Source organism: Lonchura striata, chromosome 29 (assembly GCF_050655825.1).
Source record: "Lonchura striata isolate lonStrDom1 chromosome 29, ASM5065582v1, whole genome shotgun sequence".
NCBI classification, from domain to species: Eukaryota; Metazoa; Chordata; class Aves; order Passeriformes; family Estrildidae; genus Lonchura; species Lonchura striata.
The window spans coordinates 4191771-4217641 of NC_140731.1; the positions used below are offsets into that span (position 1 = coordinate 4191771).

The 25871-nt window shown below is 60.2% G+C and overlaps 1 protein-coding gene across 6 annotated transcripts in view; it reads left to right on the forward strand.

The window, feature by feature from the left end:
• LOC110481537 (natural resistance-associated macrophage protein 2-like) overlaps window positions 1–25871 on the forward strand; it is a 45394-nt gene that overhangs the window by 6933 nt on the left and 12590 nt on the right. For 2 of the 6 annotated variants that reach the window (XM_077788627.2, XM_085562926.1), the window contains exons 2-15: window positions 753–838; window positions 5673–5812; window positions 8020–8145; window positions 8868–8987; window positions 11865–11971; window positions 13724–13794; window positions 13869–13936; window positions 15759–15914; window positions 18664–18822; window positions 19605–19691; window positions 21561–21680; window positions 22478–22627; window positions 24862–24935; window positions 25697–25850. In XM_077788627.2, the coding sequence (XP_077644753.2) occupies window positions 802–838; window positions 5673–5812; window positions 8020–8145; window positions 8868–8987; window positions 11865–11971; window positions 13724–13794; window positions 13869–13936; window positions 15759–15914; window positions 18664–18822; window positions 19605–19691; window positions 21561–21680; window positions 22478–22627; window positions 24862–24935; window positions 25697–25850 (1569 nt within the window). In that variant the 5' untranslated portion in view covers window positions 753–801. Of the gene's footprint in view, window positions 1–752; window positions 5639–5672; window positions 5813–8019; window positions 8146–8867; window positions 8988–11864; window positions 11972–13723; window positions 13795–13868; window positions 13937–15758; window positions 15915–18663; window positions 18823–19604; window positions 19692–21560; window positions 21681–22404; window positions 22628–24861; window positions 24936–25696; window positions 25851–25871 lie in introns of those variants that run through there. The other 4 variants (XM_085562923.1, XM_085562924.1, XM_085562925.1 and 1 more) reach the window with 4 other exon arrangements.

The following is a 25871-nucleotide window of genomic DNA, read 5'->3' on the forward strand; positions in this document are numbered from 1 at the left end:
AACCTGCCCTTCAGGCCCTGCCCGGGGGCTGGGAGGGGCTGGGGGGGTTCGAGGAGGATTTGGGGGCGCTGGCAGGGGGGAGATGAGGTTTTTATCACACCAGGGGAATTCCCCAGCTCGTTTCCTGGAGGAGTTTCACAATCAGCTCCGGCTGCCCTTGGGCTGTCCTGCCACTCGTGCCCGTCCCCCTGGGCAGGGCTGGGGGATTTTCCGGGCAAATCCCAAATTCCCTCTCTGATCCCAGCTGGGAGCACTGCCCTGGGAAGTGAATCTGTCTCTGCCCCCCCAGCTCCGATTTTCCATCCTGGTAGTCTTGTATGAATAAAGGACAAAATGGTTAACTGTCTTTCGATACAAGGTCTTTTAAGGTTAAACTATTTAACTAAAAAATCATGCTTAAATTATTCTCTTTTTTAACTAAATAATTTCTCTCAGTCTGCAGCGCGGACTTTTTTTGTTTAATTACAAAATACTACTTAAACTTTTGAAGAAGAAGGTAAAGCAGAACGATTTCTGCCTTAAAACTTTTATCTTGCTTCATATTTATTACTATATTTTAAAACTCCAAACTCTTTAAGTTTTCTGCTTTGTGATGTGACACACTTTTAACTAACTGCAGACTTGCAATCAATTCAGCCTCAAACGGAGTGGGCTTTTTGTGAATTTTTCTGTGCCTTTCAGCCCAGAAAAATTAAAGTCCTTAACGTGTAGTGTTGCGAGGCATCCTGACAGGGTTTTTCCCTTTTTGCCAGGCAATGTGTGCAGAGTGAAGCAGCTCCCGGAGCAGGGCCAGGCTCCAGCATGGGCAGCTCGGACACGGAGCGGAGCGCGTCCTACGGTGAGCCTGGCACGGGGTGATACGGGCAGGGTCTGTGCCTTAATTAGTGTTCAGCTCTTTATTAACACGGCAGCTCGGCAGGGGGGTGGCACGGTCTGCGCCTTAATTAGTGTTCAGCCCTTTATTAAAAAGGCAGCTCGGCAGGGGGGTGTTGTAGCTTCTTCTGGCAGCTGAAGGGTGAGAAGGATGCAGGGTCTGTCCCGGGTCTGTCCCTGGGGTCTGTCCCTGGGTCTGTGCGGGGTCTGTCCCTGGGGTCTGTCCCTGGGGTCTGTGTGGGGTCTGTCCCTGGGTCTGTCCCTGGGTCTGTCCCGGGTCTGTCCCTGGGGTCTGTCCCTGGGGTCTGTCCCTGGGTCTGTCCCTGGGGTCTGTCCCGGGTCTGTCCCCGGGTCTGTCCCGGGTCTGTCCCTGGTCTGTCCCTGGGTCTGTCCCTGGGTCTGTCCCTGGGGTCTGTCCCTGGGGTCTGTCCCTGGGTCTGTCCCTGGGTCTGTCCCTGGGTCTGTCCCTGGGGTCTGTCCCTGGGGTCTGTCCCTGGGGTCTGTCCCTGGGTCTGTCCCTGGGGTCTGTCCCTGGTCTGTCCCGGGTCTGTCCCGGGTCTGTCCCTGGGGTCTGTGCAGGGTCTGTCCCTGGGGTCTGTGCAGGGTCTGTCCCTGGGGTCTGTCCCTGGGGTCTGTCCCTGGGGTCTGTCCCTGGGTCTGTGCGGGGTCTGTCCCTGGGGTCTGTGCAGGGTCTGTCCCTGGGGTCTGTGCAGGGTCTGTCCCTGGGGTCTGTCCGTGGGTCTGTCCCTGGGTCTGTCCCTGGGTCTGTCCCTGGGTCTGTCCCTGGGGTCTGTCCGTGGGTCTGTCCGTGGGTCTGTCCCTGGGTCTGTCCCTGGGGTCTGTCCCTGGGGTCTGTGCGGGGTCTGTCCCTGGGGTCTGTCCCGGGTCTGTCCCTGGGGTCTGTCCCTGGGTCTGTCCCTGGGGTCTGTCCCTGGGGTCTGTGCAGGGTCTGCCCCTGGGGTCTGTCCCTGGGGTCTGTGCGGGGTCTGTCCCTGGGTCTGTCCCTGGGTCTGTCCCTGGGGTCTGTCCCTGGGTCTGTCCCTGGGTCTGTCCCGGGTCTGTCCCTGGTCTGTCCCTGGGTCTGTCCCGGGTCTGTCCCTGGGGTCTGTCCCTGGGGTCTGTCCCTGGGTCTGTCCCGGGTCTGTCCCTGGGTCTGTCCCTGGAGTCTGTCCCTGGGTCTGTGCGGGGTCTGTCCCTGGGGTCTGTCCCTGGGGTCTGTGCGGGGTCTGTCCCTGGGTCTGTCCCTGGGTCTGTCCCTGGAGTCTGTCCCTGGGTCTGTGCGGGGTCTGTCCCTGGGTCTGTCCCTGGGTCTGTCCCTGGGGTCTGTGCGGGGTCTGTCCCTGGGGTCTGTCCCTGGGTCTGTCCCTGGGGTCTGTCCCTGGGGTCTGTCCCTGGGGTCTGTGCAGGGTCTGTCCCTGGGTCTGTCCCTGGGGTCTGTCCCTGGGGTCTGTGCGGGGTCTGTCCCTGGGGTCTGTGCAGGGTCTGTCCCTGGGGTCTGTCCCTGGGGTCTGTCCCTGGGGTCTGTCCCTGGGTCTGTCCCGGGAGTGTCCAGCAGCAGCTCTCCCTCTCCTTCCCTCCTGGTAACTCCAAGAAGAGTTGTTCCTTTGTTCCTGCTTCCCACAGCCCAGTCCGGTCCTCTGCAGGTTCTGGTGACAGGTCAGACACAGACCAGGGATGTGATTCCCTTTTCCCCATCCAGCCCCCTCCACCGTGCCCCTCTTTTTGATTTTGGGGTGTTTTTCATCCCCAAAACCCCCTCCCATGATCCCACTGGATTATTTTGCATCCCGGTCCTAGTTTGGGTGGGGGTAGGTGATTCCCAGGAGCAATTAGCTAATTAACATTTCGATGTCCGTACTTAGCTCGAGCCAAGTGTCCCAGCCAGGCTGTTTTGTTCCTAACGGGGGGGCTGCCCTGTCACCCCCTCCCTTCAGTCTGCCCTGCTGGGCCCTGGCAGCACCCCGGGGTGCTGAGCCCGGCCCAACCAGCCCAACCGGCCCGGCCTGGCAGGAACGGCCTGGGAGGAATCTCTGAGGGAGTGGGGAGCTCTGCGTGCTCCCTGTGCACCTGGGCAGTTCCCTGTGCTCACCTGAGCTGCACACCTGGGCAGCAGCTCCCTGTGCTCACCTGGGCAGCTCCTCTGCTCACCTGGGCAGTTCCCTGTGCTCACCTGGCAGCTCCTCTGCTCACCTGGGCAGTTCCCTGTGCTCACCTGAGCTGCACACCTGGGCAGCAGCTCCCTGTGCACATCTGGGGAGTTCCCTGTGCTCACCTGAGCTGCACACCTGGGCAGCAGCTCCCTGTGCACATCTGGCAGCTCCTCTGCTCACCTGGGCAGTTCCTGTGCACATCTGGGGCAGTTCCCTGTGCTCACCTGGGCAGCTCCTCTGCTCACCTGGGGCTGCTCACCTGGGCAGTTCCCTGTGCTCACCTGGGCAGCTCCTCTGCTCACCTGGGGCTGCTCACCTGGGCAGCTCCCTGTGCCCACCTGGGCAGCTCCCTGTGAACTCCTGGGGAGTTCCCTGTGCTCACCTGAGTTGCACACCTGGGCAGTTTCCTATGCTCACCTGGCAGCTCCCTGTGCCCACCTGGGCAGCTCCCTGTGAACTCCTGGGGAGTTCCCTGTGCATACCTGGGCAGCTCCTCCGCTCACCTGGCAGCTCCTCCGCTCACCTGGCAGCTCCTGTGCTCACCTGGCCATCTCCCTGTGCTCACCTGGCAGCTCCTGTGCTCACCTGGCCATCTCCCTGTGCTCACCTGGCCATCTCCCTGTGCTCACCTGGCAGCTCCCTGTGCTCACCTGGGCATCTCCCTGTGCTCACCTGGCAGCTCCTGTGCTCACCTGGCCATCTCCCTGTGCTCACCTGGCAGCTCCTGTGCTCACCTGGGCATCTCCCTGTGCTCACCTGGCAGCTCCTGTGCTCACCTGGCAGCTCCTGTGCTCACCTGGCAGCTCCTCCGCTCCCCCGTGCAGGTCCCTTTGTTCCCTTGTGCAAACCCGGCCCTGGCGGGGCTCTGGGAGGCCCCGGGAAAAGGAGGAGCTGGGTGGTGATGCAATCGGGGCAGCGCTGGGCACAGAGCCTGCCCCGAGCCCGGAGCAGAGCCCGGAGCAGAGCCGGGAGCAGAGCTCCAAGCCTGGAGCAGAGCCCTGAGCCCGGAGCAGAGCCCGGAGCAGAGTCTGGAGCCCGGAGCAGAGCCTGGAGCCAGCCCAGAGCAGAGCCGGGATCAGAGCCCGGAGCAGAGCCCAGAGCAGAGCTCCAAGCCCGGAGCAGAGCTCAGAGCAGAGCTCCAAGCCCGGAGCAGAGCCGGGATCAGAGCCCGGAGCAGAGCCCTGAGCCGGGAGCAGAGCCGGGATCAGAGCCCGGAGCAGAGCCAGAGCAGAGCTCCAAGCCCGGAGCAGAGCCCAGAGCCATCCCCGAGTCAGCCCCGAGCGCTGCAGCTGCTCCCAAGGGAGGGAATGTCCCGTGGGGAGAGCAGGAGTGAGTGTGGGGCTGGGAGAGTGTGGGGTCGAGTATGGGACTGGGAGACAGAATGGGATTGTGTGGGACTGGGAATGAGTGTGGGATCGTGTGGGATTGTATGGGATTGGGAATGAGTGTGGGATTGTGTGGGATTGGGAATGAGTGTGGGATTGTGTGGGATTGGGAATGAGTGTGGGATTTTGTGGGACTGGGAGAGAGTGGGATTGAGAATGGGATTGTATGGGATTGGGAGAGTGTGGGGCTGGGAGAGTGTGGGATTGTGTGGGACTGGGAAAGAGTGTGGGATTGTGTGGGGGAGAGAATGGGATTGTGTGGGATTGGGAATGAGTGTGGGATTGTGTGGGACTGGGAGAGTGTGGGATCAAGTATGGGATTGGGAGACAGTGTGGAATTTGGTGGGATTGTATGGGATTGGGAGTGAATGTGGGGTTGTGTGGGGCTGGGAGTGAGTGTGGGGCTGTGTGGAGCTGTTTGGGATTGTTTGGAATTGTTTGGGGTTGTTTTGGGGTTGTTTGGGGTTGTTTGGGGCTGTGTGGGGCTGTCTGGGGTTGTGTGGAGCTGTTTGGGGTTGTTTGGGGTTGTGTGGAGCTGTTTGGGGTTGTTTGGGGTTGTGTGGAGCTGTTTGGGGTTGTTTGGAAATGTTTGGGGTTCTGTGGAGCTGTGTGGAGCTCTTTGGGGTTGTTTGGGGTTGTTTGAGGTTCTGTGGGATTGTTTGGGGTTGTTTTGGGGTTGTTTTGGGGTTGTTTTGGGGTTGTTTGGGGTTGTTTGGGGCTGTGTGGAGCTCTTTGGGGTCCTGTGGGGCTGGGAGCCAGCACAGGATTGAGTTTTGCTGGCAGTGGTGGGGGGAGAAAGGGGAATTTGGGAGTGTGGGGGCGTGGGGTGACCCTCAGCTCCTCACGTGTGGAACCTCCTGGAATTCTGGCAGTCCCCGCTGGGAGCTGTGTGGCCTCTCCTGGCTGTCCCTTGCTCCCAGGTGTTGGATTTCCCTGGGATCCAGCCCAGTTTGGGATGAAGGTGCAGGAGCAGCCCCGGATCTTTGGGATCCGCCTCATCCAGCCCCACTCCATCATTCCAGGGATGCTGCTCCTGCCGTGGTTTTTAAAATTTAACTGGAATCAATCAATCCCAGCCTGGAGCCGGGAGGGAGAGGAGATTCCGGGGAGGCAGTGGGCTCCAAGGGGTGCAGCGGCGCGGCGCGTTTTAATTTCATTACCGCTCTATCACTTAATGAGCAGCAGCTCTGCTGGCTGGTCGTGCCCGGGAGGATTTTTTCCTCCTCGGGAGCGCTCAGGGCTGCTCTCGCCTGTGTCCCTGCAGAGGACGAGGCCGGGGGGCTCGGGGGGGTGGTCAGCACCATCTCCAGCAGCAGGAGCCCCCTGCAGCCCCCCGCCGCCGACGACGGGGAGCCCTTCAGCACCTACTTCGACAGCAAGATCCCCATCCCCGAGGATGAGACGGTGAGTGGGGAACCTGCTGGGGAGAACCTGGCCCAGGCACCCACCAGAGCCATTGCCACGGGCCCGGTTCCCCGGCCGGGCTGAGCCGGGAACGGAGCTGGGAGAGGGGCAGGGCTGGCCGTGCTTTGGGGGATGTGGGGGGGTTAATGATTGATCCCACGGGATTTGGCTCCCGCTTGGAGCAGCCAAAGAGCAGAGAAAGGCCTTGCACAGCTCAGGGAGGGGTCCGGGCTCTTTGTCCCCTTATCAGGGAGCAGGAGATGTGGCTGGCCTCGTGACGCTGTTCCCTCTGAGCTGTCCCCTCTGTCCCCTCTGTCCCCCGTCCCTCTATCTCTCTATCTCTCTGTCCCCCTGTCCCTCTGTCCCTGTCCCTCTGTCCCCCTGTCCCCCTGTCCCCCTGTCCCCCTGTCCCTCTGTCCCCTCTGTCCCCTCTGTCCCCTGTCCCCCTGTCCCTCTATCTCTCTGTCCCCCTGTCCCCCTGTCCCTCTGTCCCTGTCCCTCTGTCCCCCTGTCCCCCTGTCCCCCTGTCCCCCTGTCCCTCTGTCCCTGTCCCTCTGTCCCCCTGTCCCCCTGTCCCTCTGTCCCTGTCCCTCTGTCCCCCTGTCCTCCTGTCCCTCTGTCCCCCTGTCCCCCTGTCCCTCTGTCCCCCTGTCCCTCTGTCCCCCTGTCCCTCTGTCCCCTCTGTCCCCTCTGTCCCCTCTGTCCCTCTGTCCCCCTGTCCCTCTGTCCCCCTGTCCCTCTGTCCCCCTGTCCCCCTGTCCCTCTGTCCCCCTGTCCCCCTGTCCCTCTGTCCCCCTGTCCCTCTGTCCCCCTGTCCCTCTATCTCTCTGTCCCCCTGTCCCCCTGTCCCCCTGTCCCCCTGTCCCTCTGTCCCTCTGTCCCCCTGTCCCTCTGTCCCCCTGTCCCTCTATCTCTCTGTCCCCCTGTCCCTCTGTCCCTGTCCCTCTGTCCCTCTGTCCCTCTGTCCCCCTGTCCCCCTGTCCCTCTATCTCTCTGTCCCTCTGTCCCTCTGTCCCTCTGTCCCCCTGTCCCTCTGTCCCCCTGTCCCTCTATCTCTCTGTCCCCCTGTCCCTCTGTCCCTGTCCCCCCAGTCTCGCTGCCCTCAGGGGAGGCTCCTGCCTCCCCCTGGGGTCCCACCAGCCCCACCGTGGCTGTCCTAGCCCTGGGCCTAAACCCCCTCACCCCCCTGCCTTTGGGGTGGGGCCGAGGACCCGGCAGGAATTTTGGGATGAGATTAGGGAAGAGTTGGGTTTCACAGCCCCGCGGCGTGGGGAGCGCCGGGCTCCAGGATGGGTTGGGTGGATGGAGACCAGAGATCTCTGCAGGCTGCTCTTGGAATATCAGGTTTGTTAGGGATGGAGAAAGGTCTTGATGGAGCTGCCAGAGCAGCACGGGGCGAGGCCTGAGGGGATGGGGAGGGGAGAGACAAGAGGATGCTCCAGGAGAGGGTGGAAGATCCAAGAGAGGAGAAGATCCAAGAGAGGAGAAGATCCAAGAGGGTGGAAGATCCAAGAGAGGAGAAGATCGAAGAGGGGGGAAGATCCAAGAGAGGAGAAGATCCAAGAGGGGGAAGATCCAAGAGAGGAGAAGATCCAAGAGGGTGGAAGATCCAAGAGAGGAGAAAATCCATGAGGGGAGAAGATCCAAGAGAGGAGAAGATCCAAGAGGGGGGAAGATCCAATAGAGGAGAAGATCCAAGAGGGGGGAAGTTCCAATAGAGGAGAAGATCCAAGAGGGGAGAAGATCCAAGAGGGTGGAATTTCCAAGAGGGTGGAATTTCCAAGAGGGTGGAAGATCCAAGAGGGGGGATGTTGTAAGAAGGGGGAAGGTCTAAAAGGGCGTCCGGCCCCTCGGAGACCCCTTATCAGGGGGCTTCAAGGTGGGCTGGAACAAGACTTGGGCCAATGGGGTCACAGACTCCTGATGCTTCAGGGGAGGGTTACAGGTGTGGGATGAACATTTTGGGGCTTGAGATGGAACAATCCATTTGACTTTTGGATTTATCTGTAGGTAAGGGCGTTGTCCAGCCAGCAGGAGGGATTGTTTTCATCCTGGCTGTATTGTGAATAATTCTATTTATCCATCCTTCCCAACGCCACGGGATTTGGGGTGGGGGTTAAGGAGCAGGCTGAGCCCCTGCCTGGGCTGTCAGCCAGGGAATTAACGAATGAATTAATGAATTAATGAATTTCTCTGCCCTCCTGCAGCACTCCTGCTTCAGCTTCCGCAAGCTGTGGGCGTTCACGGGGCCGGGGTTCCTGATGAGCATCGCCTACCTGGACCCCGGCAACATCGAGTCCGACCTGCAGTCCGGGGCTGTGGCGGGCTTCAAGGTGGGAGCAGGGTCCCCCCAAATCCCAGGGGGCTTCAAGGTGGGAGCAGGGTCACCCCAAATCCCAGGGGGCTTCAAGGTGGGAGCAGGGTCACCCCAAATCCCACAGGGCTTCAAGGTGGGAGCAGGGTCCCCCCAAATCCCACAGGGGCTTCAAGGTGGGAGCAGGGTCACCCCAAATCCCAGGGGGCTTCAAGGTGGGAGCAGGGTCCCCCCAAATCCCAGGGGGCTTCAAGGTGGGAGCAGGGCCCCCCCAAATCCCAGGGGGCTTCAAGGTGGGAGCAGGGTCACCCCAAATCCCACAGGGGCTTCAAGGTGGGAGCAGGGTCACCCCGAATCCCAGGGGGCTTCAAGGTGGGAGCAGGGTCCCCCCAAATCCCACAGGGCTTCAAGGTGGGAGCAGGGTCCCCCCAAATCCCACAGGGCTTCAAGGTGGGAGCAGGGTCACCCCAAATCCCAGGGGGCTTCAAGGTGGGAGCAGGGTCCCCCCAAATCCCACAGGGCTTCAAGGTGGGAGCAGGGTCCCCCCAAATCCCAGGGGGGCTGGGAGCACCCCAGAGACGAGGGGGAGCAGCAGGATTTGGGTTCCTTGGATCCGCCCCACGGCAGCTCTGGGGTCTCAGCCTCAACAACCCCAATCCTGTGGGTTTGGGGCAGCGCAGTGCTGTGGGTTTGGGGGTGCCGGGGCCCCCCAAGCCCACCGGTGTCCCCCGTGTCCCCCAGCTGCTGTGGGTGCTGCTGCTGGCCACCGTCATCGGGCTGCTGCTGCAGCGGCTGGCGGCGAGGCTGGGCGTGGTCACCGGGCTGCACCTGGCCGAGGTGTGCCACCGCCAGTACCAGAAGGTGGGTGCTGGGGGGGACACCCCCGGGGTGGGTGGGGTGGGTGGGGGACACTCCCCTGGGTGCTCAGGGGGATGAGTGACACTCCCCCAGGTTCTCAGGGTGGGTGGGTGACACCCCCTGGGTCCTCAGGGGACTGGGGTGGGTGGGTGACACTTCCCCAGGTTCTCAGGGTGGGTGGGTGACACCCCCTGGGTCCTCAGGGGACCTGGGTGACACTGCCCCAGATGCAAAGGGGGGCTGGGGTGGGTGGGGGACACTCCTCTGGGTCCTCAGGGGACCTGGGTGACACTCCCCTGGGTGCTCAGGGGGATGAGTGACACTCCCCCAGGTGCTCAGGGTGGGTGGGTGACACTGCCCCGGGTCCTCAGGGGACCTGGGTGACACTGCCCCAGATGCGGAGGGGGGCTGGCGTGGGTGGGGGACACTCCTCTGGGTGCTCAGGGGATCTGGGGTGGGTGGGTGACCCTCCCCTGGTCCTGAGGGGTGCCACAGGGGGCTGGGGACAGTCCTGGGGGTGGGAGCAGAAGGCAGGTGACCCCCAGGGTGACCCCCAGGGTGACCCCCACAGTGACCCCCGGCGTCCCCAGTGGTGTCCTGAGGATCCCTGAGGATCCCTGGGGATCCCTGGGGGCCCGTGGGTGGGCTCTGGGGTCTCCCGGTGGCCGGGGCACGTTGGCATTTCCCAGCCAGGAGTGAAACGTGGGATTTCGGCTCCGGCCAGCGCAGCGGAGCTGAACAATGCCAGGGAGTTCAGGAGAGGAGCAATCCTCTGGATCACAGCCCCCTTTGGGTCAGGGCATTTCCTGCTTGCTCCACGCCCTCAGTGGGAATTTCTGGGCTTTGCGTAAGGAAGATCTGCTGATGATGAGTGAGGCTGGCCTGGGCAGGGCTGTGGGGACATCTGGGATGGAAGGGCTGTGGGGACATCTGGGATGGAAGGGCTGTGGGGACATCTGGGATGTCCCCTGTGCCCTGGGCAGGGTTGTGGTGACATTTGGGATGTCCCCTGTGCCCTGGGAAGGGCTGTGGGGAAATTTGGGACGTCCCATCCCTGTGGCTGTGGTGACATTTTGATGTCCCATCTGCTGCGGGCAGGCCGTGGTGACATTTTGGATGTCCTATTTGCTGTGGGCAGGGCTGTGGGGACATTTTGATGTCCCATCTGCTCTGGGCAGGGCTGTGGGGACATTTTGGATGTCCCATCTGCCCTGGGCAGGGCCGTGGTGACATTTTGATGTCCCATCTGCCCTGGGCAGGGCTGTGGGGACATTTTGATGTCCCATCTGCTGCAGGCAGGGCTGTGGGGACATTTTGGATGTCCTATTTGCTGTGGGCAGGGCTGTGGGGACATTTTGATGTCCCACCTGCCCTGGGCAGGGCTGTGGTGACATTTTGGATGTCCTATTTGCTCTGGGCAGGGCTGTGGGGACATTTTGATGTCCCACCCCTGTAGCTGTGGTGACATTTTGATGTCCCACCTGCCCTGGGCAGGGCCGTGGTGACATTTTGATGTCCCACCTGCCCTGGGCAGGGCCGTGGTGACATTCGGGACGTCCCGCCCCGCGCCCTTGGGTGTTGCCCATCCTGCCACGCGGGCACCGCTGTCCCTGGAATGTGTCCCCACGCTCGCTCCCGGTCTCCCCACGCCTGCGGACGCCCCACTTCTCTCCCAGGGCGGGAGCTGGGCTGGCACAGGTGACCCAGATCCTGCCCAGCGTTGCCACGCCGCGGGCACGTCACCCGCGGGGCACGGCGGGCACGGGCCCGGCCCCGCTCCTGCTCCAGCACCACCACAGCCCCCCGGGAGAGGAAGTTTTTCCCTGGTTTTCCCTGGTTTACCCCGTTTTTCCCCAGTTTCCCACTTTTTTCCCCGTTTTTCCCCATTTTTCCCTGGTTTTCCCTGTTTGTTTTTCCCCATTTTTCCCCATTTTTCCCCGTTCTTCCCCGTTCTTCCCCATTTTTCTCTGTTTTCCCTGTTTGTTTTTCCCCGTTTTTCCCTGTTTGTTTTTCCCTGTTTTTTCCCGTTTTCCCCCATTTTCCCCCATTTTTCCCTGTTTGTTTTTCCCTGTTTTTCCCCGTTTTTCCCCATTTTTCTCTGCTTTCCCTGTTTGTTTTTCCCCATTTTTCCCTGTTTGTTTTTCCCCGTTTTTCCCCCGTTTTTCCCCCGTTTTTCCCCCGTTTTCCCCCGTTCTTCCCCATTTTTCCCCCGTTTTTCTCCGTTTTTCCCTGTTTGTTTTCCCTGTTTGTTTTCCCTGTTTGTTTTCCCCCGTTTTCCCCCGTTTTCCCCCGTTTTCCCCCGTTTTCCCCCGTTTTCCCCCGTTTCCCCCCGTTTCCCCCCGTTCTTCCCCATTTTCCCCCATTTTCCCCCAGTTTTCCCTGTTTGTTTTTCCCTGTTTTTCCTTGTTTGTTTTTTCACGTTTTTCCCTGTTTGTTTTTCCCTGTTTTTCCCCATGTTTCCCTGTTTGTTTTCCCCCGTTATTCCCCATTATTCCCTGTTTCCCCCGTTTTCCCCCGTTTTCCCCCGTTTTCCCCCGTTTTCCCCCGTTTTCCCCCGTTTTCCCCCGTTTTCCCCCGTTTTCCCCCGTTTTCCCCCGTTTTCCCCCGTTTCCCCCCGTTCTTCCCCATTTTCCCCCATTTTTCCCCAGTTTTCCCTGTTTGTTTTTCCCTGTTTTTCCTTGTTTGTTTTCCCCCGTTTTTCCCTGTTTGTTTTTCCCTGTTTTTCCCCGTGTTTCCCTGTTTGTTTTCCCCCGTTATTCCCCGTTTTTCCCCGTTATTCCCCCTCTCCCCCGTTTTTCCCCGTTATTCCCGTTTTCCCCGTTATTCCCCGTTCTCCCCCATTTTTCCCCGTTTCTCACGGCGCGGGGCGTTCCTCCGCAGGTCCCTCGGCTCATCCTGTGGCTCATGGTGGAGCTGGCCATCATCGGCTCCGACATGCAGGAGGTCATCGGCTCCGCCATCGCCATCAACCTGCTCTCCATGGGCAGGTGAGTGGGGACTGGGCCAAAAACGCCTTTTTTCCTGTGAATCCCCCCAAATCAGCGCCCTGAATCCCCCCAAATCAGAGCCCTGAATTCCCCCAAATCAGAGCCCTGAATCCCCCCAGATCAGAGCCCTGAATTCCCCCAGATCAGAGCCCTGAATCCCCCCAAATCAGCACCCTGAATCCCCCCGGATCGGCGCCCTGAATCCCCCCAAATCAGAGCCCTGAATCCCCCCGGATCGGCGCCCTGAATCCCCCCGGATCGGCGCCCTGAATCCCCCCAAATCAGCACCCAGAATCCCCCCAGATTCCCCCAAATCAGCACCCAGAATCCCCCCAAATCGGCGCCCTGAATCCCCCCAAATCGGCGCCCTGGATCCCCCCAAATCAGCACCCAGAATCCTCCCAAATCAGCACCCAGAATCCCCCCAAATCGGCGCCCTGAATTCCCCCAGATCAGAGCCCTGAATTCCCCCAGATCAGCACCCTGAATCCCCCCAAATCAGAGCCCTGAATCCCCCCGGATCAGAGCCCTGAATTCCCCCAGATCAGCACCCTTAATTCCCCCAAATCAGCACCCAGAATCCCCCCAAATCGGCGCCCTGAATCCCCCCAAATCAGCACCCAGAATCCCCCCAAATCGGCGCCCTGAATTCCCCCAGATCAGAGCCCTGAATTCCCCCAGATCAGAGCCCTGAATTCCCCCAGATCAGAGCCCTGAATCCCCCCAAATCAGAGCCCTGAATTCCCCCAAATCAGCACCCAGAATTCCCCCAGATCGGCGCCTTTCTCTGTATCTTGGATTTCATTTGTTTTACCTTTCTCTGTATCTTTGATTTTATTTGTTTTACCTTTCTCTGTATCTTTGATTTTATTTGTTTTACCTTTGATTTGTTTTACATTTGATTTGATTTGTTTTGCCTTTGATTTCATTTGTTTTACCTTTCTCTGTATCTTTGATTTCATTTGTTTTACCTTTGATTTCATTTGTTTTATCTTTGATTTCATTTGTTTTACCTTTCTCTGTATCTCTGATTTCGTTTGTTTTACCTTTGATTTCATTTGTTTTACCTTTCTCTGTATCTTTGATTTAACTTGTTTTACCTTTGATTTCATTTGTTTTACCTTTATATCTTTAATTTCATTTGTTTTACCTTTGATTCCATCTCTTTTACCTTTGATTTCATTCGGACAGTGCTGCAACATTTTACATTTGGTGCAACATTTTACATTTGGTGCAACATTTTACATTTGGTGCAATATTTTACATTTGGTGCAACATTTTACAGCCTGATGAACACGTGGCTCAGTAGTTTGGGCAGCACGTGCCTAATCTTGCTCTGAATATTTCATTTTCTTGAAGCAGGTAGCAGAGTGTTTCTCTGTCTCTTCATCCTTGACCTCCATCCTCACATTCTTTCTTTTCCTTCGTCGGACAAAACGCTCCCGCAGGTTTTAAATCCCAAAAAAACATCATTAATCCCAGGATCTTTGTGGAAACTTTCTTTTCCTGTGTGAGGCACCCGGGGACACATCCCACAGGAATCCATCTGCCCCGGGAGAGCCCGTGTGGGTCTGACTTCTGCTGGCCACGGGTGGGGAGGTGACGTCCTCCCGCTGTGCCCCTCAGCCCCTGCGGCCCCTTGTCCTGCTCAGGCCCTGGAGAGCCCCGAGCCAGGCAGCTCCACCCCAAAAAAACCCAAAACAAAAGGGATGTGGAGCTGTGGGTGGGCGCTGACCCCGCTGTCACCCGCAGGATCCCTCTCTGGGGGGGAGTGCTCATCACCATCGCCGACACCTTCGTGTTCCTCTTCCTGGACAAATACGGTAATTCCCGTCGGGTTTTTGGGGGCAGAAGTTGGGATCGGGCGCGGTGACGACGGGACTTCTCCTCCCTGCAGGCCTGAGGAAGCTCGAGGCGTTTTTCGGGCTCCTCATCACCGTCATGGCCCTGACCTTTGGATATGAGGTACCGGCTGCAGGGTGGCCAGAGCCAGGAGCGGGGCTGGGGAGGGGCTGAGGGAGGTGGGGAAGGGCTGAGGGAGCTGGGGAGGGGCTGAGGGAGGTGGGGAGGGGCTGAGGGAGGTGGGGAGGGGCTGAGGGAGGTGGGGAAGGGTGAGGGAGGTGGGGAGGGGCTGAGGGAGGTGGGGAGGGGCTGAGGGAGGTGGGGAAGGGTGAGGGAGCTGAGGGAGGTGGGGAAGGGCTGAGGGAGGTGGGGAGGGGCTGAGGGAGGTGGGGAAGGGTGAGGGAGGTGGGGAAGGGTGAGGGAGGTGGGGAGGGGCTGAGGGAGGTGGGGAGGGGCTGAGGGAGGTGGGGAAGGGCTGAGGGAGGTGGGGAAGGGTGAGGGAGGTGGGGAGGGGCTGAGGGAGGTGGGGAGGGGCTGAGGGAGGTGGGGAAGGGCTGAGGGAGGTGGGGAAGGGTGAGGGAGGTGGGGAAGGGTGAGGGAGGTGGGGAAGGGCTGAGGGAGGTGGGGAAGGGTGAGGGAGGTGGGGAGGGGCTGAGGGAGGTGGGGAGGGGCTGAGGGAGGTGGGGAAGGGTGAGGGAGGTGGGGAAGGGCTGAGGGAGGTGGGGAGGGGCTCAGCCTGGAGAAAAGGAGGCTCAGGGGGTGTCGGAACCCCCGGCCTGTTCAGGGGCTCCGTGTGGTGGAAAAGTCTCTCCTCCAACCCGAGCTTCCAAAGAAAGGCTCTGCAGTCTCTGTTGTTGGGTCTCAAGGCAGTTTATTGCGAGTTATCGAAAAGATTTTCTTCTGGAGCTGCTGGGGTTTGCTGAGAGCTCAGACAGAGGCACACACACACCCTGACATCCTCTCTGACTCCTTCTCTCTCCTTCTTCTTCCTCTTCTTCTTCTTCTTCTTCTTCTTCTTCTCCTTCTTATTTTCTTCTTCTTCTTCTTCTTCTTCTTCTTCTTTTTTTCTTCTTCTTTTCTTCTTTTCTTTTCTTCTTCTTCTTCCATGTTTACAGTTTCCCCCCAATACCTACTACCTATATTAATTTGTGCTTTTCTACTCTAAACCAATCACCAAGAACATGGAGGGGAGGAAGAAGAAGGAGGAAGAACAGGATCAGCCCACTTTCCTCCATCTTAAAACTTCTGACCCCCATGTACAAAGTAAAACCCCCCTGGACAGGTGCTAAAACCCCCCTGTACAATACTAAAAAATTTTCCCCTCTACTTTGTAACTACTTCTACTTTAATATCTACACTTTTGTGACTTCTTGTTCTTCCTCCAAAGTTGGTAACTCGTTCCATGGCTCAAACCCAAAATCTCAGCTGTTTCCAGCTGCCTGCCAGGGTCTAAAATGCTTCTGAGCAAAGTCTGAAACCTCCAAGAATGTCTGAGGGACGTTTTGAGTTCTGACAAGGGGGATCTTCTTGCTCTCCAAGTCCCTGGCAGGAGGGGAAACAGCCAGGTGGGGTTTGGGCTCTGCTCCCAGGTGACGGGATGAGAGGAGATGTTCTCCATGGGGAGGCTGAGGTTGGATCCTGGGAGAATTCCTGCCTGGCACACTGGCACAGGCAGGGCAGGGAGGGAGTCCCAGTCCCCAGGAGTTTAAAAACCATGGGGGCATGGACATGGTCAGTGCTGAACCCACTGATCCCGGAGGTTTTTCCATCCTGGGAAACCTTTTCCACTCCTTACCAACGCCACGGTTCAGCGCCGTGATCCCAACCCCGTGCCAGAGCAGCACCAAAAAACAGGGACGGGCACTCCAAACGAAGGAGCTTCGAGTGTGCGCCGTGGCTTTTGTCTGGAGCACCCCAACAGCCCGTTTCCCTGTTCTGTGCCCAGTACATCACGGTGAAGCCCAGCCAGGAGAAGCTGCTGCAGGGACTCTTCATCCCCTACTGCCAGGACTGCGGCACGCCGCAGCTGGAGCAGGCCGTGGGCATCGTGGGCGCCGTCATCATGCCCCACAACATGTACCTGCACTCCGCCCTGGTCAAGGTGAGCCAGGGGGGCACCCCGGGCTCGGGAAACGCACCCGGAGGAGCCCCGGTGGGTGGCTGGGCTTGGAAAGGTGGGTGGCTGCTTGTCGCTGTCGAGGCAGGGCGGGAACGAGGAGACGTGACTCAGGAGGCTGCTGAGGGTAAAATTCCCATTTATTCAAAATACACCACTCATTTATACGTTCAAAATACCCCGCTCTTTTATATATTCAAAATACCCTGCTCTTTTATAAATTCAAAATACCCTGCTCATTTATACATTCAAAATACCCCGCTCTTTTATATATTCAAAATACCCCGCTCTTTTATAAATTCAAAATACCCTGCTCTTTTATACGTTCAAAATACCCTGCTCTTTTATATATTCAAAATACCCTGCTCTTTTATAAATTCAAAATACCCCGCTCATTTATACATTCAAAATACACCACTCATTTATACGTTCAAAATACCCTGCTCTTTTATATATTCAAAATGCCCTGCTCTTTTTTACGTTCAAAATACCCTGCTCATTTATACGTTCAAAATACCCCGCTCTTTTATACGTTCAAAATACCCTGCTCTTTTATAAATTCAAAATACCCCGCTCATTTATACATTCAAAATACACCACTCATTTATACATTCAAAATACTCCGCTCTTTTATAAATTCAAAATACCCCGCTCATTTATACGTTCAAAATACACCACTCATTTATACGTTCAAAATACCCCGCTCATTTATACATTCAAAATACCCCGCTCATTTATACGTTCAAAATACCCCGCTCATTTATATATTCAAAATACCCTGCTCATTTATACAGAGCCCCACAAGGACCAAATCCATCGGTCCTGAAGTGAAAACAAACCCACAGCGTTGGTGCAGAGTGCTTGACGCACAGGGATAGAACTGAACTATAAACAATGTGGAAAACAAGAGAGAGAAAGGATTATTTGCATTCTTTCCCAGGCTTTTTGCCTGGCTAGAAACTCTCAGTTTCTTTCTTTGAATCTGAGACCCACATCTGCTGAGGGAGGCAGGAACCTCCCCTGAAAGGGAAAATGTAAACCCCTCCTGAATTGTTATAAATTTGAAATGGAGGGGCTCTCAGGCAGAGATATGGGAGCAGGAATAACAGTTCTTTATTAGGGAGGAAAATAAAAATAAAATTTAAAAAGCAGCAATAGAAAACAGCCCTGCCAGAGTCAGAGCAGCCCCGGCCCCTGTGGGTCAGGGAGGGGCTCAGCCCCATCCCAGGGGGCTCAGCCCCATCCCAGGGGGCTCAGCTCCATCCCAGGGGGGTTCAGCCCCATCCCAGGGGGGTTCAGCCCCATCCCAGGGGGGCTCAGCCCCATCCCAGGGGGGCTCAGCCCCATCCCAGGGGGGTTCAGCCCCATCCCAGGGGGCTCAGCCCCATCCCAGGTGGCTCAGCCCCATCCCAGGGGGGCTCAGCCCCATCCCAGGGGGGTTCAGCCCCATCCCAGGGGGGCTCAGCCCCATCCCAGGGGGCTCAGCACCATCCCAGGGGGCTCAGCCCCATCCCAGGGGGGCTCAGCCCCATCCCAGGGGGGCTCAGCCTCCTGCAGTGCCAGCTGTGCTTCTGCTGGAGCAGATCCTGCACAAGGGGGAGTTTTCCTTGGAGCTCCAGGGCTGGGGGAGATGGGCCTGGGCTCCTCCGGGAATGCAGGGGGAAGAAAGCTGGGTTTTTTTTTTAATTTAGTGGGAAAAAAGCTGGGTTTTTATGGAATTTAGTGGGTTAAGGCTGTCTGTTGCTCCAAATCTCGGATTATATCCAAGTAGGAATTCTCGGCTCCTCCCCTGGGCGGAGCAGCTCCCAGTGGGATGATGGAATTTTCTCAGCCATGCAGGGACACTCAGTGGCCATGAACAGAAGATAATTAATGATTAATGGCCCATGAACAGAATATAATTAATAATTAATGGCCCATGAACACAAGATAATTAATTAATGGCCCATAAACAGCAGAGATCTAGAGATGAGGGAGGATTGGTTGTGGAAGAGATAAAGAAAACAGTCGAATGAACAGAAAAAAACTGTCCATTTAACAGAAGATAACTGCCCAATTAACAGGAGAAAGCTCCAATTAATGAAGGAAACTGCCCAATTAACAGGAGAAAATCACTCATTTAGCAGAAGAAAACTGCCCCAGCTTTTGGCAGTAGAGCAGAGCCCCATTTCCAGCCTGAGGCCGGTGTGGGATCCTTGGCAGGCAGGAGCTGCGTCCCACCACCAGCTCTGATCCCGGGGTTGACGAGGAATTTCTGTCCCTGTCCCTGTGTCATTGTCCCTGTCCCCATCCCTGTCCCCTCCTGTGCCTGTCCTTGTTCCTGTCCCTGTGTCATTGTCACTGTCCCTGTCCCCTCCTGTCCCTGTCCCCATCCCTGTCCCATCCCTGTCCCCTCTGTCCCTGTCCCCTCCTGTCCCTGTCCCTGTCCCCGTCCCTGTCCCATCCCTATCCCATCCCTGTCCCCTCCTGTCCCTGTCCCCTCCTGTCCCTGTCCCCATCCCTGTCCCATCCCTGTCCCCTCTGTCCCTGTCCCCTCCTGTCCCTGTCCCTGTCCCCGTCCCTGTCCCATCCCTATCCCATCCCTGTCCCCTCCTGTCCCTGTCCCTGTCCCCGTCCCTGTCCCATCCCTATCCCATCCCTGTCCCCTCCTGTCCCTGTCCCCTCCTGTGCCTGTCCTTGTCCCTGTCCCTGTGTCATTGTCACTGTCCCTGTCCCTGTCCCCCCCTGTCCCCAGTCCCGGCAGGTGAACCGAGCGGACAAGAGGGAGGTGAGGGAGGCCAACAAGTATTTCTTCATCGAGTCGTGCATCGCGCTCTTCGTCTCCTTCATCATCAACATCTTCGTGGTGACCGTCTTCGCCGAGGCCTTCTTCAACAAGACCAACGCGCAAGTGGTGGGTGGCACTGGGAGCACTGGGAGCACTGGGAGGGACTGGGAGCACTGGGACTGGGAGCACTGGATGGCACTGGGTGGGACTGGATGGGACTGGGAGCACTGGGAGCACTGGGTGGGACTGGATGGGACTGGGAGCACTGGGAGCACTGGGACTGGGAGCACTGGGAGGGACTGTGACTGGGAGCACTGGAACTGGGAGGGACTGGGACTGGGAGCACTGGGTGGGACTGGGACTGGGAGCACTGGGTGGGACTGGGAGCACTGGGAGGGATGGGGAGGGACTGGGAGCACTGGGACTGGGAGATCCCAGGGGCTTTTCCAGGGGTTTTTCCAACAATCCCAGGGGGTTTTCCAGGGGTTTTTCTGGCGATCCCAGGAGTTTTTCCAGGGGTGTTGCGGGGTTTCTCGGTGATCCCAGGGGGTTTTCCAGGGGTTTTCCGGGGGTTTTCTGGGTTTTCCAGGGGTTTTCTCGGTGATCCCAGGGGGTTTTCCGGGGCTTTTCTGGGGTTTTCCCGGTGATCCCAGGGGGTTTTCCGGGGCTTTTCCGGGTTTTCTGGGGTTTTCCCGGTGATCCCAGGGGGTTTTCCAGGGGTTTTCCGGGGGTTTTTCCAACAATCCCAGGGGGTTTTTCGGGGGTTTTCTGGGTTTTCCAGGGGTTTTCTCGGTGATCCCAGGGGGTTTTCCGGGGCTTTTCCGGGTTTTCCGGGGTTTTCCCGGTGATCCCAGGGCTTTTCCGGGTTTTCCGTGCCCATTGCCCCCATCCCTCCCTGTGCCCTGCAGCGCCAGGTCTGTGCCAACGCCAGCAGCCCCCACACCGAGCTCTTCCCCAGCGACAACGGCACGCTGGAGGTGGACATCTACAAGGGGGTGAGTGTCCTGGGACAGCTGGGGACACCCCGGGGTGACACCACACCCGGGACAGCGCGGTGGGGACACCCCGGGGTGACACCACACCCGGGACAGCGCGGTGGGGACACCCAGGGGTGACACCACGCCCGGGACAGCGCGGTGGGGACACCCAGGGGTGACACCGCACCCGGGACAGCGTGGTGGGGACACCCAGGGGTGACACCACACCCGGGACAGCGCAGTGACCCTGTCAGGTGTCCCTTGGGGCCCAATGATCCTGTCAGGTGTCCCCATGGGGTGACACCACGCCCAGGACATCCCAGTGACCCTGCCTGGTGTCCCCAGGGGTCACAGTGACCCTGCCTGGTGTCCCCATGGGGTGACACCATGTCCAGGACATCCTTGTGACCCTGCCTGGTGTCCCAGGGGTGACACTGGCCCTGTCAGGTGTCCCTGGGGTCACACTGACCCTGCCTGGTGTCCCCAGGGGTGACACTGACCCTGTCAGGTGTCCCAGGGGTGACACTGACCCTGTCAGGTGTCCCAGGGGTGACACTGACCCTGCCTGGTGTCCCAGGGGTGACACTGGCCCTGTCAGGTGTCCCTGGGGTCACAGTGACCCTCTGGTGGCATCTGCTGCTCCTGGACCAACCGGGAGCAGCGGCCGGGGACCGCGACGGGCCCCTTACTCCTGGGTGTAGCTCCGGCTGTTCTTACTCCTGGGTGTAGCTCCAGCCGTTCTTACTCCTGGGTGTAACTCCGGCTGTTCCTTACTCCTGGGTGTAACTCCGGCTGTTCCTCACTCCTGGGTGTAACTCCGGCCGTTCCTCACTCCTGGGTGTAGCTGCGGCTGTTCCTCACTCCTGGGTGTAACTCCGGCTGTTCCTCACTCCTGGGTGTAGCTCCGGCTGTTCCTCACTCCTGGGTGTAGCTCCAGCCTTTCCTCACTCCTGGGTGTAGCTCCAGCCGTCCTTACTCCTCGGTGTAGCTCCGGCCGTACTTACTCCTGGGTGTAGCTCCGGCCGTTCTCACTCCTGGGTGTAGCTCCGGCCGTTCCTCACTCCTGGGTGTAGCTCCGGCCGTCCTTACTCCTGGGTGTAGCTCCGGCCGTTCTTACTCCTGGGTGTAGCTCCGGCCGTTCTCACTCCTGGGTGTAGCTCCGGCCGTTCCTTACTCCTGGGTGTAGCTCCGGCCGTCCTTACTCCTGGGTGTAGCTCCAGCCATTCCTTACTCCTGGGTGTAGCTCTGGCCGTTCTTACTCCTGGGTGTAGCTCCAGCCATTCCTCACTCCTCGGTGTAGCTCCAGCCATTCCTTACTCCTGGGTGTAGCTGCGGCCGTTCCTCACTCCTGGGTGTAGCTCCGGCCATTCCTTACTCCTGGGTGTAGCTCCAGCCATTCCTCACTCCTGGGTGTAGCTCCGGCCATTCCTTACTCCTGGGTGTAGCTGCGGCCATTCCTTACTCCTGGGTGTAGCTGCGGCCGTTCCTTACTCCTGGGTGTAGCTCCGGCCGTTCTCACTCCTGGGTGTAGCTGCGGCCATTCCTTACTCCTGGGTGTAGCTCCGGCCGTTCCTCACTCCTCGGTGTAGCTCCGGCCATCCTTACTCCTGGGTGTAGCTGCGGCCATCCTTACTCCTGGGTGTAGCTCCGGCCGTTCTTACTCCTGGGTGTAGCTCCGGCCGTTCTTACTCCTGGGTGTAGCTGCGGCCATCCTTACTCCTGGGTGTAACTCCAGCCATTCCTTACTCCTGGGTGTAACTCCGGCCGTTCCTTACTCCTGGGTGTAACTCCAGCCATTCCTCACTCCTGGGTGTAACTCCAGCCATTCCTTACTCCTGGGTGTAGCTGCGTGCCCGGGGCTGACGCAGCTGCTCCTCGTCTCCTCAGGGCGCGGTGCTGGGCTGCTCCTTCGGCCCCGCCGCCCTCTACATCTGGGCCATCGGCATCCTGGCGGCCGGGCAGAGCTCCACCATGACGGGCACCTACTCGGGCCAGTTCGTCATGGAGGTGAGGCGGCTGCTCGCTCCTCGCTCACTACTCCTTGTTCCACACTCCTCGCTCCCTGCTCCCTGCTTACTCCGTGTTGTACTTATTCCTTACTCTGCACTGCCAGCGCCTCGCTGCTTGGCTCCTCACTCCTCGCTCAGTACTCCTCGCTCAGCACTCCTCGCTCCCTGCTCCCTGCCTACTCCGTGTTGTAGTGTTCCTTACTCCACACTGCTGGCGCCTCGCTGCTTGGCTCTTCTCTCTCCGTACTCCTCACTCAGTACTCATTGCTCCACACTCCTCACTCAGTACTCATTGCTCCATGGTCCTCACTCAGTACTCCTCACCGCGCTGGCCCTGCACTACTCGCACCCTACTCACTCCTTACTCCTGGCCCCCAGGGGTTCCTGAACCTGCGCTGGTCCCGCACTACTCCCACCTTACTCCCACCCTACTCCCACCTTACTCGCTCCCTACTCACTCATTCCTCCTGTGCAGGGCTTCCTGAACCTGAGCTGGTCCCGCACTACTCCCACCCTACTCCCACCTTACTCCCCACTTATTCCCACCCTACTCCCACCCTACTCCCCCCTTACTCACCCGTTGCTCCTGCGCAGGGCTTCCTGCAGCTGTGCTGGTCCCACCCTACTCCGACCCTACTCCCACCTTACTCCCCCCTTACTCCCACCCTACTCCCACCCTACTCCCACCTTACTCCCCCCCTACTCACCCGTTGCCCCCGCAGGGCTTCCTGCAGCTGCGCTGGTCGCGCACTACTCCCACCTTACTCCTCCCCTACTCATCCGTTGCCCCCGCAGGGCTTCCTGCAGCTGCGCTGGTCGCGCTTCGCGCGGGTGCTGCTGACGCGCTCCATCGCCGTCACGCCCACGCTCTTCGTGGCCATCTTCCAGGACGTGGAGCACCTGACGGGCATGAACGACTTCCTCAACGTGCTCATGAGCCTGCAGGTGAGCGGGGCGGGCGCAGGTGAGCCTGCAGGTGAGGGGAGATGGGCTCAGGTGAGCAGGGTGGGTGCAGGTGAGCGGGGCGGGCGCAGGTGAGGGGACATGGGGCTCATGAGCCTGCAGGTGAGGGGACATGGGCTCAGGTGAGGGGACATGGGCTCAGGTGAGCCTGCAGGTGAGGGGAGATGGGTGCAGGTGAGGGGAGATGGGCTCAGGTGAGCAGGGCGGGCGCAGGTGAGGGGAGATGGGTGCAGGTGAGCAGGGTGGGTGCAGGTGAGCGGGGCGGGGCACAGGTGAGCCTGCAGGTGAGGGGAGATGGGTGCAGGTGAGGGGACATGGGCTCAGGTGAGCCTGCAGGTGAGGGGACATGGGGCTCATGAGCCTGCAGGTGAGGGGAGACGGGTGCAGGTGAGGGGAGATGGGTGCAGGTGAGCAGGGTGGGTGCAGGTGAGCGGGGCGGGGCACAGGTGAGCCTGCAGGTGAGGGGAGATGGGTGCAGGTGAGGGGAGATGGGCTCAGGTGAGCAGGGCGGGCGCAGGTGAGGGGAGATGGGTGCAGGTGAGCAGGGTGGGTGCAGGTGAGCGGGGCGGGGCACAGGTGAGCCTGCAGGTGAGGGGAGATGGGTGCAGGTGAGGGGACATGGGCTCAGGTGAGCCTGCAGGTGAGGGGACATGGGGCTCATGAGCCTGCAGGTGAGGGGAGACGGGCTCAGGTGAGCGGGGCGGGCGCAGGTGAGTGGGGTGGGCACAGGTAAGTGGGGTGGGCACAGGTGAGGGGAGGTGGGCTCAGGTGAGGGGACATGGGTGCAGGTGAGGGGAGATGGGCTCAGGTGAGGGGAGATGGGTGCAGGTGAGCGGGGCTCATGAGCCTGCAGGTGAGTGGGGTGGGCGCAGGTGAGCGGGGCGGGCGCAGGTGAGCCTGCAGGTGAGGGGAGATGGGCTCAGGTGAGCGGGGCTCATGAGCCTGCAGGTGAGCGGGGCGGGGCTCATGAGCCTGCCGGTGAGGGGTGCGGGCTCAGGTGAGCAGGGATGGGTCCAGGTGAGCGGGGCCAGGTCCAGGTGCTCCAGGTGAGCAGGGCCGGGTCCAGGGGAGCAGAGCCGGGTCCAGGTGAGCAGGGCTGGGTCCAGGTGAGCAGAGCTGGGTTCAGGAGCTCCAGGTGAGCAGAGCCGGGTCCAGGTGCTCCAGGTGAGCAGGGCTGGGTTCAGGTGAAAAGAGCCAGGTCCAGGTGAGCGGGGCAGGGTTCAGGTGAGCAGAGCTGGGTTCAGGAGCTCCAGGTGAGCAGGGCCGGGTCCAGGTGAGCAGGGCTGGGTCCAGGTGAGCAGAGCCGGGTTCAGGTGAGCAGGGCTGGGTTCAGGAGCTCCAGGTGAGCAGGGTGGGTCCAGGTGAGCAGAGCTGGGTCCAGGTGAGCAGGGCTGGGTCCAGGAGCTCCAGGTGAGCAGAGCCGGGTCCAGGTGAGCGGGCCGGGTCCAGGTGAGCAGGGCTGGGTTCAGGTGAGCAGAGCTGGGTCCAGGAGCTCCAGGTGAGCGGGGCGGGTCCAGGTGAGCGGGGTGGGGTCCAGGTGAGCAGAGCCAGGTCCAGGTGAGCGGGGCGGGTCCAGGTGAGCGGGGTGGGGTCCAGGTGAGCAGAGCTGGGTCCAGGTGAGCGGGGCCGGGTCCAGGTGACCGGGCCGGGTCCAGGTGACCGGGCCGGGTCCAGGTGAGCAGAGCTGGGTCCAGGAGCTCCAGGTGAGCGGGGCGGGTCCAGGTGAGCAGAGCCGGGTCCAGGTGAGCAGGGCTGGGTTCAGGAGCTCCAGGTGAGCAGAGCCGGGTCCAGGTGAGCGGGCCGGGTCCAGGAGCTCCAGGTGAGCAGAGCCGGGTCCAAGTGAGCAGAGCTGGGTTCAGGAGCTCCAGGTGACCGGGCGGGGTCCAGGTGAGCGGGGTGGGGTCCAGGTGAGCAGAGCCAGGTCCAGGTGAGCGGGGCCGGGTCCAGGTGAGCAGGGCCGCGTCCAGGTGAGCGGGGTGGGGTCCAGGTGCGCGGGGCCGGTCCAGGTGAGCAGAGCCAGGTCCAGGTGACCGGGCCAGGTCCAGGTGAGCGGGCCGGGTCCAGGTGAGCGGGGTGGGGTCCAGGTGACCGGGCCGGGTCCAGGTGAGCGGGGCAGGGTCCAGGTGAGCAGGGCCAGGTCCAGGTGAGCGGGGCGGGTCCAGGTGCGCGGCCGGAGCCGCTCCCCTCTCCAGGCTCCGTTCTCTCTCCGGTCGCAGCTCCCGTTCGCGCTGATCCCGGTGCTCACCTTCACCAGCCTGCCCAGCGTCATGAGCGACTTCGCCAACGGCCTGTGAGTACCGCGGCACCTGGGCACACCTGGGCACACCTGGGCACACCTGGGCACAGCTACAGCTCACCTGGGCACACCTGGGCACACCTGGGCACAGCTGGGCACATCTGCAGCTCACCTGGGCACACCTGGGCACACCTGGGCACAGCTGGGCACATCTGCAGCTCACCTGGGCACACCTGGGCACACCTGGGCACACCTGGGCACAGCTACAGCTCACCTGGGCACACGTGGGCACAGCTATCCCAAACCTGGGCACACCTTCCTCTAACCTGGGCACACCTGGGCACACCTGGGCACGCCTGGCCCTCACCTGGGCACACCTATCCCAAACCTGGCCACACCTTCCTCTCACCTGGGCACACCTGGGCACGCCTGCCCCTCATCAGCAGCATCTCCCCCCTCACCTGGTGCATCCCCTCACCTGCACCTCCCCTCCCCTCCCTCACCTCCCCTCCCTCCCGCAGGCTCTGGCGGGTGGCCGAGGGTCTGCTCCCCTCCCTCCCCTCCCCTCCCTCACCTCCCCTCCCTCCCGCAGGCTCTGGCGGGTGGCCAGGGGGCTGCTCCCCTCCCTCCCCTCCCCTCCCTCACCCTCCCCTCCCCGCAGGCTCTGGCGGGTGGCCGGGGGGCTGCTCATCCTGCCCTTCCCCTCCCTCCCCTCCCTCACCTCCCCTCCCTCCCCGCAGGCTCTGGCGGGTGGCCGGGGGGCTGCTCCCCTCCCTCCCCTCCCTCCCCTCCCTCACCTCCCCTCCCTCCCGCAGGCTCTGGCGGGTGGCCGGGGGGCTGCTCATCCTGCTGCTCTGCTCCATCAACCTGTACTTCGTGGCTGCCTACGTGCTGGCGCTGCGCAGCCTGCCGCTCTACGTGGGCGCCGCCGCGCTCAGCCTGCTCTACCTGGCCTTCGTGGCCTACCTGGTGAGCCGGGCCCGGGGGCTC